General features: G+C 52.8%; 1 protein-coding gene across 1 annotated transcript in view; it reads left to right on the top strand.

Moving 5' to 3' along the window:
* Positions 1-1,760: 1,760 nt before the first annotated feature.
* LOC104516036 (polycystin-1-like) overlaps positions 1,761-19,350 on the top strand; it is a gene marked incomplete at both ends in the record, with an annotated part of 55,326 nt that continues 37,736 nt past the window's right edge. Inside the window, 13 exon segments of the mRNA XM_010160230.1 lie at positions 1,761-1,832; positions 2,895-2,966; positions 4,333-4,502; positions 6,797-7,465; positions 7,768-7,951; positions 11,492-11,706; positions 12,708-12,820; positions 12,895-13,021; positions 13,943-14,220; positions 14,693-15,442; positions 16,676-16,807; positions 18,411-18,586; positions 19,010-19,143. Of these exon segments, the coding sequence (XP_010158532.1) occupies positions 1,761-1,832; positions 2,895-2,966; positions 4,333-4,502; positions 6,797-7,465; positions 7,768-7,951; positions 11,492-11,706; positions 12,708-12,820; positions 12,895-13,021; positions 13,943-14,220; positions 14,693-15,442; positions 16,676-16,807; positions 18,411-18,586; positions 19,010-19,143 (3,092 nt within the window).

Here is a 19,350-nt window from a genome sequence, read left to right as displayed (position 1 = left end):
GGGCCCCAGAGCTGGAGGCAGAACTGCAGGGGGGGTCTCCGCAGAGCGGAGCAGAGAGGGGGACTCAATAGTTTTACTGGTCTCCTTGTAAGGTAACTGGTTGGTGGTCTCTCCTTTCCAAAACTGATCAAGCAATGGAAGGAGGTGCAGAGACAGAGGATGAGGAGTACAATTTCCAGAAAATACTGATGGCAAGGTGGAACAGGAGCCTCCCTGAGGAAGGAGTCAGGGAGACTGGCAGCAGTCAGGATTCCAGTCCAAGCTGGTCTTGTGTGTTTCTTCCCACTTCTTTCAAGTGGGAGCTGGAAATGGGTTTGGAGGTGACTTCAGTGTCTCCTGTGCAGAATGTGACCTCCACGTGGTCTGTGTCACATCAGCCAAGGACGCTCTGTGTTCTTTAGCTGTTGTCCCAGTTACCCCGAGGCAAAAGAACACCGTCTTGATTGGGAATCTTTGCTAGCATCCTTTTTAATGAGTATTTGTTGAGCTTTTATTTTGCACTTTTCTTGGACTTTATTGGTGTTGCTGGTGAACTCCTCTGAATCCACTCTCAGCTTGGCAAAGAACTCCTGGACAGCAAAGTCAGGGAAAATAAACTCAAACCTTTTAAAGAGACATCCATCCCTGTTACTTATTCCCAGAGTTTCCTGGAATCATATGTAATATTCTTGCCAGCTTGGCAGAATTCGTTCAGATAAATTAAGTTTAAATGTCAAATCAAACCAGGCATTAATTGATTAGGGGATAAAACTAAGAGGTGAGACAGCAAGGAGAAGTCACAGGAGATGCTTGTAGGGAGGGAGGAGGTGGGCAGGAGGACGTCTGCTGGCATGGCACGGCACGGCATGGCAGCGGTGACTCCAGCCCTGTCACCTCCCTGGGGCTCTGCCAGAAATCCTTGAGGGATAATAACTGGTGCATGGGCTTGGGAGAAGTATTTTGATGCTGCTAAAAGAAGGTTTTGGCCAAAGGGGATTCATCCGAAACCAAAGGGGGGGTTTATTGGGAACGTGTGGAGACCGCTGGGCAAAACTTCGACTTCTGAGCTGAGTGACATTGTAAAATGGAAAGCGAGGACATGGGATGAGGAGAGAGCCCTGGACTGGAGGGCAGATTTTCCTTTGGGTGGGTTGAAGGCTGTTGGTGTTACAGGGAGCGGTTAGAGGGTTTTCTAAACAGTGTTCCTTTTATAGGGACGAGCTAACCTGATTTGAAACAGAAAATATTCTTTGTTCCTTCTTTTTTCCTTTTAAGCTGTTCCGAAGAGAGACAAAAAGATCCTTGAAATGTAGAAGTTGAATGCGTCAATTGTGTAATTAATTATGAGTTCTTTGGCACTAGAAATGGACCTTGAAGTTCTCCATACATTTTTTCCTGAAGTTAATTGCTACTTTAGTCTAAATTATTTCTTCATTACTTCTTCGATCACACATTAGATTTGAATATAATTTTAAAAGGTTATGTCAAATTTAGTCACACATTTGTCATGTCTGTAATTGCTCTGGCTACGCTGCAGAATGGTATGTCTGTAATGATAGGCCTAATCGGTACCTACACATTATAAAAGCTCTGAGCAGCAAATGTTTTGAGCTGGGGAAGGTGTTTTCCTTGGCTGGGAGAAATGTTCTGCTTTAACACACCAAAACCTTCCACTCTGGAGTCTGGATGGGGTTTGGAGGGAGGCTCTTCTAAGGTCTAGTAAAGGAGAAATGACAAAATGAAGTCGAATGAAAGCTGAAAATGGTGTTTTCTTTCTCCAGGGATCTTTCCCATAACGAGATCAGTGTTTTAGACGTTGAGGTATTCGAAAGCCTGACTTCTCTGGCAGAACTGTAAGTACACGCTGCGCTCTTCCTGTCCTCCAGCTCGCTGTGCACGCTTGAGCCGGTACCGGCGGTACCGGGAACACTTGCCGGTCTTGCCCTAGTTAGCCTTCCGGTACCAGGAACGCATGCCGGTCTTGCCCTAGTTAGCCTTGCTCTGGCTTGACCTCGTCTGGCAGGCCCCAGATAGATGTGTCCATGGCATTTAGCCACACAGTCTGGAGCAGGACTGATTCCCTCACTGGCATTCGGAGAGCCGGGCAGGGCTTGACCCGCCGTACTGCTGGATGGAGAGGAGATCAAGGCAAGAGAACGAGATGTGTCACAAGATGGGTCAGGGCATGGGAAAATATGGTGAAGCTGCATTGTCCAAATCCCACTGATCTGCAGTGGGAGTTGGGTATTGAGTCTGAGGGTCCTTTGAGGGGCCTGGCGCTAGTGGGGCATGTCCCATTGCTCCCCACACGCTGCGCTGTCCCAGAAACTACCCAGGGAGTGGTGAGCCAGGAGGAGAGCTTTGACCATTGGCAAACTCACTGGTTCAGGTCAGTTTGCTCTGTTACCTGCTGATGGTTCCTAGAAAAGATGACCTGTTTTTTTTTTTTTTTAAAATGGGGCTCTCTGGTCCAAAACACACCAATAGACCCAGCTCCAAAACCTTCTTGGGTGGTGCCAACTCAGTAGCTGGCGACCTGGACAGCCTGCCATCTTCACACCTCAAAATCCCCTGACAGGAGGCCTCATGGAAGGACTTGGAGCACTGGAGCTGGACTTGAGCAGGGGAACAGGCTGCCTAGAGAGGTTGTGGTGTCTCCGTCCTTGGAGACAGAAGCAGTCTGGATGTGGTCCTGCTCTAGGTGACCCTGCTTGAGCAGGGAGGTTGGACCAGGTGACCTCAAGAGGTCCCTTCCAGCCTCAGTCACACTGTGATTCTGTGACCTAGTGCCTGACTGGACAGACTCAGGGTGCTCAGAAGGTGACCAAGACCCAGGCAGAGCTTGGGACAGAGGTTGGTCCTTTATGTTGGCCGGGAAGTTGTTAACCAGTGTGATGAACTTTTCTCTTTTACAGAGATGTAAGCCACAACAAGATTTCTACATTAGAAGATGGAATATTTGATAATTTATTTAATTTAAGTGAAATGTAAGTTCATCCCTTTGTTTCCCAGTTCTGTATTTGGACCTTTCCTTGCAATGGCTCTTCCCCTCCCGGCGGGGTGGGATGCAGCACTGTCTTGGGGAGATCTGGGGCATGTACCCAGCCAAGCCTTTTGGATTCTTTCCTGCTTTTTCCTCAAGCTGCGTCCTACTCTTTGATCCTGGTGGTGCCCTGCAAGCCTAACCTCTTCCCAGACATTGCTTGGATACCTCCAACCTCTGCTGCTGCCTTCTTGGCTTCCCTGCTTCTCTCCCACATCAACTCTGCTGAGGTTCCTGTCTCTGGCCGTGCCCCAGGTCACATTTACTGTTCCTGTTTGTGTGGTCACACCTTGGGACTGGGGGATCTGGCGAAAAGAGCACTGACCTGCGAGTCGGGAGACCCTGGCTGAGGTGTTTTAAGTCACTGGAAAACATTGGAAGGTGTTCTCCCTGAGGGATTCAAGTGCTTAGGCTGTAGTGGTTTTTGAGTGAAGTAATTGAAATCTGGGCTGTTACGTGAAGGGCGCCGAGGGGATGACACGTTTCTAGGAGAGATGCACAAAGTGACAGCATGGAGTAGCAGTTCTGTATCAGAAGAGCCAAAGGATTAACCCCATGCAATCACTCTTGGCCAGCAAGAAAAAAGCTCGGCCGCGTATTCTCCCCGAAGACAAGACGCGAAGGGCATTTTCAGCTCTGCGTCTCTGCTTACGAGGGGCACTGCAGAGACAGAAGGTCCGAGCGAGTCTGTCCCCGCTAAGGTTGGCCGGCAAAACGGAGCTTGCAGTATAAAAACCCTGGGTTCAGCCCCTGCGGCAGCCCGGCTGGCGTCAGCTAAACAAACAGCTTTCCATCTCTGTCCTGTTCGCAGCTGAATGCCAAGGGCTGTCATTTGGATCAAGCTCAGCTGCAATTAAAGTTTCCATCTTTTCATTAAACTGCCACTTGGAAAGATTATCATTGACTTTGCATTTCTTTCTTTTTTTTCACAGATCAATTTTATTCTCTTTGCTATTTTTTAATGGAGCTGTAAATAGTCTCCCGTAGCTGAGAGGCTGCCATGACATCCTCTGGCTGTTAGATGGCAGACTATTTTAAATATAAGCTCGTGTCTGTAATTTGCTCCTAATTGCAACAATTATTTGTAGAAGTGAAAAAAGTACTTGAAGTACTTGCCTAATTCTAGCCTCTAGAAAAATCATGTTAATTATTGCTTGATTCCCTATTCATTAACTCCCCTCGCAGTTCTTTCTGCAGCATTTCAGGGGAGCGGCGCAGATGGGAGCGGTGAGGGATCTGCACGCTGCTGTAATTAACGCTTAGCGCATGACAGGTTAGTGCCTCACTTCGGTCTCATCTCCCCGTTGCAGAAACTTAAGTTGGAATCCGTTTGTTTGTGACTGCAAACTGGCCTGGTTGCCCCGTTGGGTGGAAGACAGCAAAGTGACAGTTGTTCAGGCGTCGGAGACGAGATGCGCCCGCCCTCCGGAGGTGGCAAACCTTTCCCTCTTCGATGTCGCGTTCATCAATGCTACTTGCGGTGAGGAAACGCTGGGTGGGGGCTGGGGTGGGGCGCAGATGACTAAACAAGGGGAAATGATGGGCCCAAAGGAAGCTGTGTCTCACTTCTAGACCTCTAATCACCATTTCTAATCTAATTAAGCACCTAATGGCAGTATATGACTATACCCTGGTGCCTTAAGTCAGTCCCACCAGGGCTGAGATCAGCAAACTCAATTGCAGGCCAAGCTTCGAGCAGCCATCAGACAGCACTGCCTCCACCACCTCCAGCCTTAGCCTTTCCCTCTCTCAGGATTTTAACAGTCTGACTTTAGGCAGTGGAATCTCTTGGAGTTGGTGGGACCTGAGGACGGGCTGAATTGGGGGTGTTCAGCCTGGAGAAGGGAAGGCTCCGGGGAGACCTTACAGCCCCTTCCAGTGCCTGGGGGGCTACAAGAAACCTGGGGGGGCTTTTTCCAAGGGCAGGGAGTGACAGGACAAGGGGTAACGAGTTTAAATGGAAAGAGGGAGGTTGAGATGGGACATCAGGAAGGAATTCTTCCTGGAGAGGGTGGGGAGCACTGGGACAGGTTGCCCAGAGAAGCTGTGGATGCCCCATCCCTGGGAGTGTCCAAGGCCAGGCTGGATGAGGCTTGGAGCAAACTGGTCTAGTGGAAGGTGTCCCTGCCCGTGGCAGGGGGTGGGACTGGGTGGGCTTTAAGTCTCTCCCAACCCAAAGCATTCCAGGATTCATTCTAAGCCCAGTCTGTGCAGGTGACAGGGCTCATGTCAGGAGTGTTCAATGACACTGCCCCGACCTACAGCCCATCACCAACTCCGGGTGCATTTTCTAGGCTGCCTTGGCTAGCAGAAACGTGGGGCAGTGTTTACCTGGAGGATGGGAAGGGGGACCCCTCAGAAAACTAATCCCCAGTGCAGGGCTCCCCAGGGCCAAAATCTGGCTGGTGGTTGCTCCGCTTCCCCCAGCGACGTTACCCCAGCCGTGCAGCACCTCGGCAGAGCGCAGTTTGCCTGCTGCTGGAATTAGCAGGGGGAATAACACTGGCACTGTTATTCCCCTTGCTAATTGGTTGTTCCCTTCTTGAACTACTTCAAGTTAGCGTGGAAACAATAATGCAAGGCTGTCTTCTGGGTAATTCAGTATGATGGGAGTAGGCTGGGGACAGCCTGCCAGCTACTGACAGTTGTTACAGATCAGCAGGGAGCCAAGGAGTATGACCAGGCTGGTGTTAAAAAGCAAAGTAGTTCCCATGCTGTGGTCCTCCTCACGGGACTTTTCTTAAGAAGAAGTGGCTCAGTGTTTGCAGGAAGGCCCTGGAGGAAGCTGGACAGTTGGATAGATTCGGTGTGGGAAGATCATGCAAGGCCAGAGCTGTTGTGCTGTTTGGGGGGAGATGTTGTAGCAACCAGCAGAAACAGCGGAGCAGACGTGGCTGGGGTGCGTAGGACGCCAGGCAGTCCCAGCTGGGCTGCGGCTGTGCACGCTGCGGAGGCTCTGCCTGTGCCTGTGGGGCAGGGGAATGTCCCACCCCTGCAAACTGGTGGCGGAGGGAGTAGACTCAAGGGAAGGAGCTGTTGCTCTGAGAACGGGGCGGTTGTGTCTGCCATCCCTATATGTGCCTGTGTGTCCTGTGCCTTGTTCCCGTGCATGCTGCCCATGGATGCATGTGCGTCCTTCCACCCCCTCGGATGCAGGCCGTGTGGCATTGCCCTCTTTGCAATGCAGGTGAGTGGGAAGCTCTTGGCTCTCCCCGGGGAGGAAGGTGGCTGGCAGTGTCAGCCCACCTCTAGTGTGGGCCGGGTAGAGAGGCCACTGGCATTTCCCCTGTGCCCACGATGTGCCACTCTGCCCAAGTCTGATTATAGGCACGTTGCTGGAAGACCCGGGAGTGAAACGTGCTGCATGGAGTGAAACGTGCTGCACCACACCAAGACAGGCTACAGCCAAGGGACAACCTTCCCCCTAGTCTCACATGGTGGAGAGTCCTTTGGGCTCCTTCGAGGGTCAGACCGAGTGTCTCCATGTCCTGTGGGACTGTCAGGCTCTCCAAAGACCCCTTTTATTTGCTGAGTGTTGCTGCTGCTCCATAAATCTATGAGACTGGCTTGTTATTTCTGTCATCATTAATTAGTATAAAGAGTTTGGAAATCATTCTTGAAGGATTAAAGACTTCCCAGGCAAGACTCAAAAAAGGAAATGCTTGGAGTAGGAGCTGCCCAGGACAAGTCAATTCCCAGGGGTGTGGTGTCTCTTGGAGGGTTTCACCAAGCCATCATGTCAGTTTGCAAGAGGATCTTTTGTTCTTTCCCCAGGAGCTCAATACATAACTTGTCTGACAAGCAACCACACAGAAGAGGCCGAACTTGTCATCCTCTTCATGTCTGTTCACCCTGGAAACCTCACCGAGGAGACCTGCAGTGCCCTCTGTTATGCCCAAGACCAGGAATATGGAGGTTTCAGCAGCCAGGGGCAGTGTTTGTGTGGTTCTGCCCATGAAACAAACTCTTCCTCCGGTTGTTTGCCGTTTTGCACTGAGCATTTGTCTGGGCAGGCCTGTGGTGGCCCATCGCTCGTCCCCTCTCCCTTCCAGGCACAGCTGCCTGTGTCTTTCACAGGACTTCAGCCCCGGTACAACCTACACCAGGCCGTGCTCTTCAATGTCAGTATTCCCATTGCTGTCAGCACTTTACTGTGGGAATTTGGGGACCAGACAGAGGTTCTCAACACCACTGGAAATGCAGCTTTCCACATGTATGCCTTACCTGGGCAGTACAACGTCACCGCCACCATCTTTGTGGGCACCAAGGTCTCATACGCGTCGGCAGAAATTGAGGTGGTGGCTTCACCCCAACAGTTAGAACTGCAGTGTCCTTCCTTGGTCAGGACAAACGAGAGTCTGGACATACGGATCCGCAACAGAGGTGGCACTGGCCTCACGGTGTTGTACAGTATCACTGCAGAGACTGGAGAGCTGGGCAGAGGTAAGCAAGGATGGCTGGGTGGGTGCTGGGCAAGGGAGGGGTACACTGGCCTTCCCTTTCCATTCCTTCTCAGTGAGGAGTAAGGGAGGACTCCTTTGGGCACTGCTTGCTCCCCTGACTGACCAGGCAGTGTTTCGCACTGTCCTGGGCCAAGAAGATGACTGCATGGGGTGCAGTTCAGTAGAGAGGGTGATTTACAGGCTTCAAGGACAGGATATTCCTGGAGCCTCGTTCCCCAGGTTGGATTGGGGTGTGTGGGGCCATAGAAAGAATGTCATGCTGTGTTCTTCTACCCCACGCAGCAGTTCACCCCATGTGTCCCCCTGATGGCCTGGTTTTCCTGGGCAATAACCACTGCTACCAGCTGGTGGTGGAGAAGGCTGAGTGGCTGGAGGCCCAGAAGCACTGCCAGGAGCACGGCAACGGAGAGCTGGCTTTTGTGAGCAGCCCCGAGATCCAGAGCTTCTTGGTCGCTCATGTCATCAGGTAAGCGAGGAGGGTAAGGGCTAAGATTGCCTAGGGACAGGTCGTGTGTTCCTGGGGTCGCATCTGCAGAGGTGTCCGGAGGGAGGGTCCGTACAGCCAGTCAGGCTGGAGAGACACAGGGGTCCAGGCTGAGTCTGGGGGTGGGCGGGGGAAGGCTGCTGAACACAGAGAAGGTGTAAGCAGAGCTGGAGTCCTTGCTGAACTTGGCTTCTTTGCTTAAAAGCTGTGGAGGCAAGAGGAATGGGGCAGAAAGGCTGAAAGTCAGAACTGGGGATTTGGGGATTGGTGCTGGTGGGTGTCTGTGTCTATGTCTCTATGTCTGTGCCTGTGGGTGCAGGGAGGTGCAGCGTCAGGATGAGCTGACCTTCCACCCAGGAGTTCAGCAAAATCTGCCGACAGGCTGGCTGGCAGAGAGGGTCAGCAGCTCCCATCCGGTGGGTGCTTGACTGCCAGTCAGGGCCTGAGGGTCACCTTGCCACCAGCCCCCTCCCTCAGCAGAATTAGGGCTGGCTTGGCCCACGCGTGACAAGCGTGGCATCGGCACCCACTGCCAAAGCCCCAGCGGGTGCTGCAGTCCCCCAGCACCCTCCCAGCCATGGCTGCAGCCTGAATCCCAGGCTCCCCCTCAAGCAGTGCTCCTCTCCCAGTGTCAGGCTCCAGCAGCATCTGCTCCACCTCAGGCCTGGGCTTTATAAACAGAGAGCACTGGAAGTGTCAGCCTGTGATTAAATCCCCCCCTCTAAGTGCCCTCGCTGCAGCCAGCTCTTGGAGAGGAGGACGACCAGGGGAGCTTTCAGGGGCCTGACAGCTCGTGTCAGCACTCCCAGATGCGGATGATGGAGGTGACCTCTCCAGCACAGCCCAGGAAGCACACACGAAGGGCCCAGACGCTGGGGCATTTTTTTTTTGCTGAAGGTGTGACAGCCCCATCCCCCCGGACTTGCATCCTTGCCCTCTTCCCGTCACGCTGGGATGTTGCAAACATGTGGTCCCTGCTCCAGGGAAGCGGAGTCTGTCCCTTCCCGCGGGTTAGGGACTGGTCACTCGGTGCTGTGAGTGACCGGGCGTTGCGTGCAGGGCTTTCGATGGGCTGCAGCGCAAGGAAATCATGAGACCTCAGGAGGGAATGAGCTGCCCAAGCTGTTTCCCAGCTGCTGCCCCACGTTGCTCTCCTCCCCAGCCCCCTTTATTCATGTATTTATTTTATTAATCCATTCAGATAAACATGAATGAGGCAGTTCCAGGATGCGATTTCCCTGGTGATAAAAGACGACTCAACCGAGCCGCAGGTTTTTGGAACGTGCAGCCTCCATAGTTTCTTGTGGGAAAATGACAGAAGCAGAAATCTGTTTCCCGTTAGAGCATGCAGCAGCGAGCATCGCTCTCTCCTCTCCATCCCTCCTGTCGTATGATGGCCTCCCCAGGAGCGATATGCTCTGAGCTGGTCCCCTGCCCACCTCCAGAATCAGAGTGCTCCAGCCCACACCCCTTCCCGGGAACCCCGTTTTCCCTCGGAGGCAGTACAGGGAGCTCCTCTTCCCTGCCAAACCTCCTCAGACTTGGTGCTGCTGCTGCCCTGAGCAAAGCAGCTTGGTCCTTCCTCGGAGGCAGAGAGATGCTCACATCTTGCTTCCGAAAAGGATGTCTAGAGTCCTCTTCTTCCTCTCTGCAAGGTAATGTGCCAAGCAGTGGGGCAGGGATGGGAAGGAAGCCAGCTAGCCTTTTTTTCCTTTTTTTTTGTTTGATGACACATAGTTAGATCATAGCTGGAATTAGAAAAGGAAAATCTCTATCAAGTTTTACTGATGGCAGCAAACGGGCAGTTTCCTAGCCTGTTCTCCCTGATCCCCTGCCAGTGGTTCGGGAGCAGAGCGCAGCGGGTATTTATTTTTTAATCTTATTCGCAGTGAGAACTACTGATTCACAGAACAGTTATTTCTGCCGTCGCTTTGCAGCATGACCTCATGAATCGTTTCGTCTGGCGTGAGCGTAGTGGTGGAGAGACCCCAGTTATCTCCCTCCTCTGCCTTTTGCAGAGCTGTCATACGAGCCTGGGAGCACACTGGGGCAGAGAGGCAAGGCAGAATTGGCTGCAACCCAAAGGGGCCCGTGTGGAGAGGAGCTGGGGGCTTTGAGGGTGCATGATGAGGCTATTCCCCCCACCCCAGAAATTAGTGTGGGACAAATGCCTCGCTTTCTGCTGGGTACAGTTAGAAACAGTTGTCCAGGTTGTTTGTGGCTACCAGAGACCGCTTAGCACTTTCCACCAGAACCTCTGCTGGGGTGCAGCCAGTTTCCAAATGTGGAAGGGACATTTCATCTTCCTAAAGTGTTCCTGGCAGTTCCTTTTGCACATGGGGTTTATCTGCCTGCAGCTTTGCTGGTGTCCCCCCAACGGCAGCTGTTTTTGGTGGTGGCTGAGGAGCTGAACATCTCCCAGATCCCCAGTTTGAACAGGAGCTCCTGTACTTGGCACCATCCGAGGTTGTACCCTGCGCTGGCGCCAGTTCCACGTGCAGTGGAGAATTGTCTAGTGGCAAATTCCACAGGTTTGCAGAAATAAAACAGATTTTTTTCTGTAAGGTGCAGCGTTTTCAGGCAGTTTTGCAGGACTGTACCTTTCCTCTTGCGTCGTGACTCAGTACGGGCTTAAAAGTGTGTGAGGGTCATTCAGACTGCAGTGCCGGCAGGCTGTTTGAACAGACTGCTCGCCCAAGGGGCTCTGAGGTTCCGGTCAACCTGCTGATTCTCCTTAGTTGGCAAATAATCCCACTGCCCTGTACTGTGTGGGGTTTACTCTGCCATGGGAGGGCTGGTCTCAGCCCCTCCAGCAGCCACGAGTGGGCCAGGCCAGGCTGCGTGGGACCATAATAAACACACGGGTGTGAAGGAAGTGACTCCAGCCTGGGGAGGCAGAAGATGAGCAGTTGGAGGGACTGCTGGGGATTTCTGAAAGCAATAAACCCCTGCAGTTCTCCCCTCCTGCCGGTGTTTCGTTACACCTTTGTGCTGGGCCGTTGTGGCTGGGATGATTCAGTTTTTCACGAGCTCCGTGGCACCTTCCGCTGGGTCCTCCTGTAACTTGAGTGAGAGGGCTGGCACTTTGGGAACGGGGTGACCCAAGTTCGGGGCAGTGATCGTAAGGGTCTGCCACAGCAGCACACGGTGACCCCCCGAGCTGCCTCTGCCTCCCATTGCTTGCTCCGTCCGGCTCCTTTTGTCTCGGCTCTCCCCGGTTTACCAGAGGGCAGGTGGCTTTCATGGCCCGTAGGACAGAAGTTTGAGGGGCTGGTAGATAGTGGGATGGTGTGCTGGGAAGGAACCATTGCTGAAGAACCAGGGACTGGTGGTGGAATGGTTCTGAGCTCCTTTAGTAACTAAAAGGCTCCATTAAATGCAGCCTGTGACCCCCGGATGAAGCTGTTGTTGAGATTATTATTTTCATAGAGAACCGTCGATGGCATCTGTCCCAGATCTTTCTAATACTCATGATTTCCTGAAATCCCCCCGCCCTCCTTTATTTCTGGTTTTTTTTTGAAGGAGCCTTGATGTCTGGATTGGATTCAATGATTTTGCAAGCACTGGAGCGCAGCAAAGAGGTGAAGGATTTAATCTGGAGAGCTGTCAGAACTGGCTGCCAGGAGAACCCCATCCGTCAAACGCTGACCACTGTGTTCGCATGGGCCCAACAGGCCAGTGCAACACAGACCTGTGCATGGCCAAGCACAGCTACGTCTGCGAGTACAAGCCAAAAGGTGGGCTCTGCTGCTCTCCTGCTGTCCGCTGGCATCGTGGGCAGGTGGGAATCCTGGAAAAATAGGGCTGCGTGGAGGGGCTCATCCAGAGCATCACCCCAGATTGAGCAGGACTAGCAGCAACCAGCATTCCCAACAGAGCCTTGACTGGTAAACTTCCTGAAACCTGGCCGCAGCCCCAAGGGAAGAATTTGTCCTGCTCCAATCTTTTGCCATCAATAGAAGGAGGGAGAGGAGCGAAGCTCTGAGGCAGAGCTTTGGAAATCGCTTATCTGGGCAGTCTCTGCTGCTGCCAGGATGTGAGGCCGTGGCGCTGCCTTGGTGACGTGCCGACCTTCTGTGGCATCTTGTAGTTTGTGAGGTGTTGGGGTCTTGTGACTTAAAAGGCTTGGGGGTCGTTAGGTGAGCTGTCATGTGGTGCGTGCTGCACGGGTTTGTGTTCACGCGGCCTCGCAAATCTCCCAGAGTGGCATGGGGAGTAAGAAAAAGAAGTGAGAAGGACATGAAATAGGAGAGAAGGGCTAGGTGAGAAGGAGAAGCCGTGGCAGGAAGAGAGCCCGCTGGCCGTGGTTGCGCTCGGTCCCCAGCACCTGACCTGGCTGCGAATGAGCAAGAGGTGCTGAAACCAGCTGGTCCTGGCCACCTTCCCCATGAAGTCCAGGGGGACGGGGAGGATGGGGAGCACACCTCGTCCTCAAAATTGCGAAGCAAGTCGTGGTGTGTTGGAAGGGAAAGGTATTTGCAGCGTTCCTAGAAGTTTGCATATGCACACGTAACTTGTGCAGGGTGAGGAGGAAATCAAAACACCCCTAAGAAGGAGGAAACTACAGGATCACAGCAGCTGCTTCTCCAGTAAAGCTGGAGTTAGAGATTCCTGAGCGGTCCAAGCCCTGCTCCAGCTTTGCTGCGCGGTGTGAGCAAGCATGGGGGGTGGGGTGGGGAACAGCTTCAGGCCTCGCAGGGTCTCATGGGCTTTGTTCCAATATTTCCTTTGTAAACAGGAGTTCTCTTAAATGCCGAAAGCTTCTTCGTGGGAGACCCTGCGTTTGACACACAGGAGGCTGTGCGAAATGTGACAGAGGATGTGCTGCCAGCTCCGTGGGAAGCTGGGGAGGTAGGATGGCTCATGGGGACGCGGGGGGAGCGCAGGGGGGATGCGGGCAGGTGAGAGCCCTGTTTGTTTTGCAGGTGATGGTGTTCCCTGAGCTGGCCTTCAGGCACGAGGGATATTTGAGTTCTTTGGAGTTTGTGACACAGGAACTGCATCAGCCTGTTCAAGTGAGGTTCCAGGTGCATCGACCGGTGGATGGAGAAGGTGAGGCATCTCCTCTCAGCGCTCATGTTCAGCTGGCACCATCAGGTCATGTCAGACAGGGTTGTGTGGCCTTCCTGTGGCCCCTCCGTCTTCAAAGCTTTGAAGCCTTCAGGCTCAGAGATTTGGTTCTATTATGAGACTAGTGGGAAATCTGCAGGGATGTTGGACAGCCTGAGGTTGCTTTGGAGAATGGGTTGTCCTGGAGAAATTAATAGAGGGAGAAACCTGCCTCTGTGCACAAAGAGGGTGTGAGCATAAGGAACGTGTAGAAGTGAATTCGTCTTCCAAGCTATAGTTTTATACTTTGGGAAGATGTGACATGTCAAATGTGAATGTCTTCTGGTCCATCTGGCCCCACAGGTTAACAAGGAAGAACATTTTCCTGAGCCCATTACTTCCTGATGGATGAGATAATCTAATAAGCCTTTTATTCCTTGTACAACAGCTCAATAGTCACAGATTTGGCAACAACTAATTTTGCAGCAGAATGTTTGCTATAGCCATGGGGTTGGCTGGTTACAAAAGGATATTTTTTGACACTGAAAAGCTGATACTTTGACATGGAAACATTAACTTAAAAGTTGCTTAATGTGTTTTCAGTGTCAAAGCCAGCTCTGCTTTTGCTTGGACTTGCTTTGGCTTGAACAGAGATCTCTTTCAGATTGCAAATTGGTTCATTCTCACTGGAAAAGAGACTAACCTTGGTTTTGACAGTCTTTGTGCCTCTGTGGAATTGTCCTGTGAGACAAGACACTTGTCTTTCGTAGCGCCAGGACGTGTTGCAGTTGCAGCTTTTACTAAGAGTGGAGCCATCGTCCTTCAAAGTGGAAAAGAAATGGTGCAATGGGAGTGAGGGAGAAGTGCACTAGAAGCGTTGCTTGTCAGAATGGTGATCTTCCCTTTCTCTTTCACTTCTTCCAGACCACCAGGAGGGAAAAGATGCTACAGAACCATTCCACGCTGCACAGGATGACGGGAACTGGACTCTACTCGAATGTCCTCCTGGTTTCCAGTGGTGTCCTTTGACTAATTTGTGCTCGTCACTAAACAACTGCTGCAACGCGAGCGAGTGTGCCAACAGTTCTCTTGCCAGCAGCCCTACCCCCGTTTCCCTTCAGCGCAATGAAAGCCAACTCCGCTATGAACTCATCAAGGAATTTGTCTTTACAATACCAGCTGGCCCTTCTTCCCAGTATCTGGTCAGTGTTTATTAGCTGCTGTAACCAGTGAGTAGGTGGGGAAGTTTTCTCTTGAGTGCTTTGGGTAAATGAAGAATTGTTCCCAATTATAGATGGAGATACTGAGGGCTGTTCAAACAAACTGGCTTGCCCAGTGTCACGCATGCCACCACTTTCTCTCTTCCCCACTCCGAGAAATGGACTCCCTGCGGCAATCCGTAGCCTCTGCAGATTTCCTGCGCTGTTCCCATTGCACTTACAGAGTGGAGATAGAGAGTAAAGCTGACCTCCGTGTTAGCCCATCTGATTTAAAGCCACCAAGGAGGGCAGAGTGGTGAAATGTCACCCCATGCTGTGTGAAATGCTCCCTGTCTCCGGCTTTTCTGTTGGTTTCCCCTTGGCAGTAAATCCAGCTGTCTTGCCCAGGCACGAGGTGGGTGCTGAGTGCTCCTAACTTGAGGCGTTAATCCAGAAATGTCTCCTCTCTCTGCAGGTCACCTTCAGAAAAGAAAGTATTTTTGTCAGGGCCAAGAACATCTTCAGTATCCAGCACAATGCGGGCTTGGGCTTACTCCTCCAGTGCCGGCCAAGTGCTGCGTCCCCTTACAGGACCAACGTCTTCAGCACAAACTCTTCGGAGTGGGCACGTGGGTTCTCTGACAGCTCCGTCGGTGCCACCTGGATAAACAACACCCTTTGCTCTCTCCGCGTTCGCTATGCCGAGGAAGAGCTGGTCCCGGTGATCAGCCCCCACAACGCCGGGCTGGAGCATCCGGGGCGCTACACGGTCAGAGCCAACGTAGACAACGGGGTCTTCAGCGCCAATCTGTCTTGTAGCTTCTGGGTGGCTTCCCGGGTGTCGGGTCTGCGTGTCATCCACCCTGCTCCCCAGGGCAGCAGGGTCTACCTGCCGTCCAACCACACCACCCTGGTCGTCAAGCTCTCCTCCGGGGCGAACGCAACAGCGAGCTGGCTGGGGGGCAACCACACCTTCCCCTTCGAGGGGTCCTGCCCGGCGGCTGTTGTGCCGCTGACGGCGGACTGTGCCAGGGAGAACAACGACACCTGGTTTGCTGTGGTCAGCCTCAGCGGCCTCAGGGAGGGGGTGAGCACCCACGTGCTCGTTGCGGAGAACGCCGTGAGCTTCCAGAACATCACCATCACAGTGAAGGTGGAGGAGCCCATCCGCGGGCTGCGGGCCACCCCCGACCCTGAGAGCAGAGTCCTGCTAAACACACGAGTGGTGAGTGTTTGCTGCTGCTTTTAACGCGTCGGTGGCGTTTTCGGCCGTGACTGTGAAGGGTGTGGGTTTGGCTGGCGAGGAGGGCTGGGGCGTAGCACTGCTTGCTGCTCAGCGCAGGCTCCCAGGCCGTGCAGGCAGTGCTGCTGCAGACGCAGGCATGTGGCAGAAGGCACTGGGGCTGGCCAGCAGCAAGGCAGCTCAGCTCTACCTCACTGTTAGTTCCCTCAGAGGTAAGGCAGCACCTCCTGCGAGGGGGTTACTGGCCTTCCAGTTCCTCAGAAAACCGGAGGCATTAGGAAAGGCCAGTATTTACCTTCTTTTGGCTTGTCAAGGTAGTTATTCCTTCAGGTATTTAGGTTTACTCTGCTAAAGTTACTCTGCTAAGCTGTGGATGCCCCATCCCTGGAAGTGTCCGAGGCCAGGCTGGATGAGGCTGGGAGCAACCTGGTCTGGTGGAAGGTGTCCCTGCCCATGGCAGGGGGGATGGAACTAGATGATCTTTAAGGTCCTTTCCAACCCAAACTAGTCTATGATTTTAAATCCTTGCATCAGCGGGCTGAAGCAATATAAAGGTTTCATCCATCCATCCAAGTCTTGGAGTTGCTGTCTTGGAGTCCGCTGCCCCCAGAGCTGCAGCCGAGCCCCAGGAACCTCTTGAGGAACTGCCCATCGGTAGCTGTGAAATGCTCTGTTCAGTCTCTGGCTGCTTATGGCAGAACCCCGCGCCTGCAATGCCTGTTGGTCTCACCCTTCCTGGCTACCACAGTCTGCTAAGGGGGCACTTTAGGAAGGAGTGGGAGCCTACCTTGGCCAGGGCAGGTCAGCCAGTTCAGCCTGTGGGTCAGGCATCATCCATGGACAAAGGGCAGGGACTCCCCTTACGGCTGTAGCTAAAGCTGGGGTGGTTCCACAGAAATAGCAGGAATTATTCTAGCCAGCAAGAGAGAGAGAGAGCTGATGGGAAGAGCAGAGCAGTGGGCTGTGGGAGCAGGCAGTATGGGTTCTGCTCCCAGCTCTGCCCTTTATTTGTGGTCTCAGGGCTGGCATTTCTCTATCAGCAGCAAAGCCAGATGGTCTTACACCTCTGGGTCATGCTCTGAGGGTGCTGATTTACGGATGTGTGAAGCCTCCCAGTCTGGCTCTGCTCCATCTCCAGTTCAGCTGGAGATCTCCTGGGAAGTGCTGTGCCTGTTTTTCTCTTGCACTAGTGTAAAATGTCCTCGTGCCTTTCAGAGCTACGTCCCTGTGATGGAAGCTGGCTCAGATGTGACTTTCCGATGGACAGTAGATGATAAGCCATCTTTCACTTTTTACAATGTTGTCTTCAATGTTATCTACCAAAGCCCAGCAGTGTACAAGCTTTCGGTAAGCCAAGGCCTTTCCCATGATACCATTTCAGTCCTGGGTTTCCATCTCAGCCCACAGACTAAGCAGGAAGAGCAGCAGGGAGACGAGAAGGCAGAGTTGAGTTGAGGAGGTTTTCACTGTGCTGCTAACGAGCTTGTCTGCGATTTCTCACTGAGCTGCTCTTGCAAATAGTGAGTTTCCTTCTATTCTTCTGTTACAGCTGACTTTGCTGTCTTCCTCCTCTTCGCTTTCTCCTCTTTTCTCCGTGTTCTCCTTTCTGTTTATGGAGTGTCTGTCCTTACTCCTTCCCAGCAGGAACAGGGCAGGGAGCCCCACTGCAGGGTGCCGGCCAGCGCTTGGGCAGGCAGGAGATGTGGATTCAGAACCAGGCAGAGGCAGGATGCAGACGGAGACTTTCACAGGCAGGACAGAGCTTCTGCCACAAGCTCCTCTGCTCTCTGTCCTGGTCTCTTTCTGCTGGTGCAGGCTGGAACACTGGGTTTTGTCATGACCCCAAAGAAGGACAGAGCAGAGTGTCCAGGCACAGGGACATTCCATCTGTTGTGGAATGGGAGCTTATGTCTGGCCAGAACATGTTTCTGTATCATGCCCTGTGCTGCTGCGCAGAGTCCCGGGCTGGCTCCAGGCTGCTTGACCCATTTGCAGGGTGACTGCTGGCTTCCTGAAGATGCACCAGCCCCAGCCCCGTGGGCATGCTGGCACTAACTTGCTTGGTGCAGCAGAGTAGCACTAATTGGCTGGGTGAAGCACTGTGCTGACAAGCCTGGATTGCTTTTACTTCCCGAGTTGACAAGGTGACGTTAGTGTGGAGTCAACTGGGTTCAGTGTAACAGATCCACAGAAGCCTAGACACAAACTTCTTTAATCTGTTGGAGTGGTAGGTCTTTGTTCAACCAGGTTTGAAGGATCCCTTCTGTCAGCAGCTCAGCTCTCCTGCGGGTGACGAGGTGCCATGTCAGTGTTACCTGCCTTGATAATCTTGAGGATCCTGCCCTACTTCTGTTGCGTCTCTTCAGTCTCTTGCCTGTCCACTCTCCCTCCCCCTCCTCTGCCAAACGTTGCTCTCCCTCTCTGTGCCCACTACACCCAGGATGCTGGAGCTGCCCTTGGAGTGTCTGGTTTTACGAGTCTCTCCCATCTCTCTGTGCTTGGAGCCGCTCATCTGCCACTGTCCTAAGGAATCTGGGTGGCCATTGCCACCTTGGTGGCAGCAAGTGCCTGCACTCAGCAGTGGGAGACAGTGTGTGGGGCACCTCGGAGCAGGTAGAAGGTAATGGGCAAGCTCAGAGCCAGAGGATCTCGGGATGAGACGCTGTTCTGCTTCTCCTCTTGCTGTAGAACTAGTCCTTCCTGGGACTGACTAGTGGTGGAGATGTGGTGATTCCAGCAAGAGGGGGCTTTGCCAGGGAGGTGGCCTTCCAGTCTCTGCTTCTTTCCAGTGCCCACACAGGCTGTTGCCCCTGCCCCTTTGTCCCACAGGCTGCTCTTCCCTTGCCCTCACCTGCTCACCTGCCTGGGGGGGGACCTTCTTCAGTTCAGAAGCCCCAGTCGGGAGGTGAGGTGATCCCAAATGCCGTCTTTGTCCCGCTCTCCCTCCCAGCTCACCGCTTCCAACCACGTCAGTAACTTCACAGTCAATTACAACGTCACGGTGGAGATGATGAATAAGATGAAGAACCTGACTGTGCTGGGTGTCCTGCCGGCCCTCCCTCAGAACAGCACGGTGGAGCTTACAGCGAGGGTCCAGGTTGATTCAGCCGTGGATGCTATGTTCCTGTGAGTCCTTTGCAAGCTCCCTGAACTGAGGATCTTACTGCGCGTAGCTTGCCAGTCTTTCCTGTGCTATTCCTCTTCCCAGAGCTGATGTCGAATGGCCCCTTTCTCTGTCTAGTTCATTTGAAATCCCTGCAAGTGTGGTTCAGTCACACTGGCTGGAACTTAGAATTCAGGCTGAAATAATTCTCTTTTAAAGGACTGCAACGTTGCTTTAATGCTGGGTTCCTCCTCTTCTTACCAGTGCTGTCCTCCTCTCGCAGCAGCACTGGGCACAGCTTTGGTACTTGGCATTATGTTTCCTATGGCTTTTCAGAAAACTCCAGCCCTGAGCCTGAAAAACAGCCCTGGACCAGGCTAGGGTTCCTCTGGGATTTCCATGATTCTCTTGTGGAGCAGTGCAATGTGGTTTGCATGTTTCTCCAGGTGGGATTTTGGAGATGGCGTCCAGGAGACATACCTGTTCAGACCTCCCTACAACAAGTCTTTCCTTGTTCCTGATCCCAATGTCCATGAGGTTGTAATTGAGCACAATGTTTCTCACATCTATCAAGACCCAGGTATGCTCACAACGGCTCTTTGGGAGGAATGGCTCAGATGTTTTTGTTGCGAGGGGGTTCCAAGGCACTTTCCAGTAAAACAATGGCTTGAAAGCTGTTAGCTCGTTCCTGAGCAAACAGCCAGAGTGACTGGAAATCTCCAGTAACCTCCATCCTCTGTAACTGTAGAAGTTTGACCATGCTGTAAGAAGTGGGTCCACTGCACAT

Source organism: Eurypyga helias, unplaced genomic scaffold, assembly GCF_000690775.1.
Source record: "Eurypyga helias isolate BGI_N326 unplaced genomic scaffold, ASM69077v1 scaffold8281, whole genome shotgun sequence".
Lineage (NCBI taxonomy): Eukaryota > Metazoa > Chordata > Aves > Eurypygiformes > Eurypygidae > Eurypyga > Eurypyga helias.
Note: the sequence above shows the minus strand (reverse complement) of the source record. Positions and strands in the feature narration are given on the sequence as shown.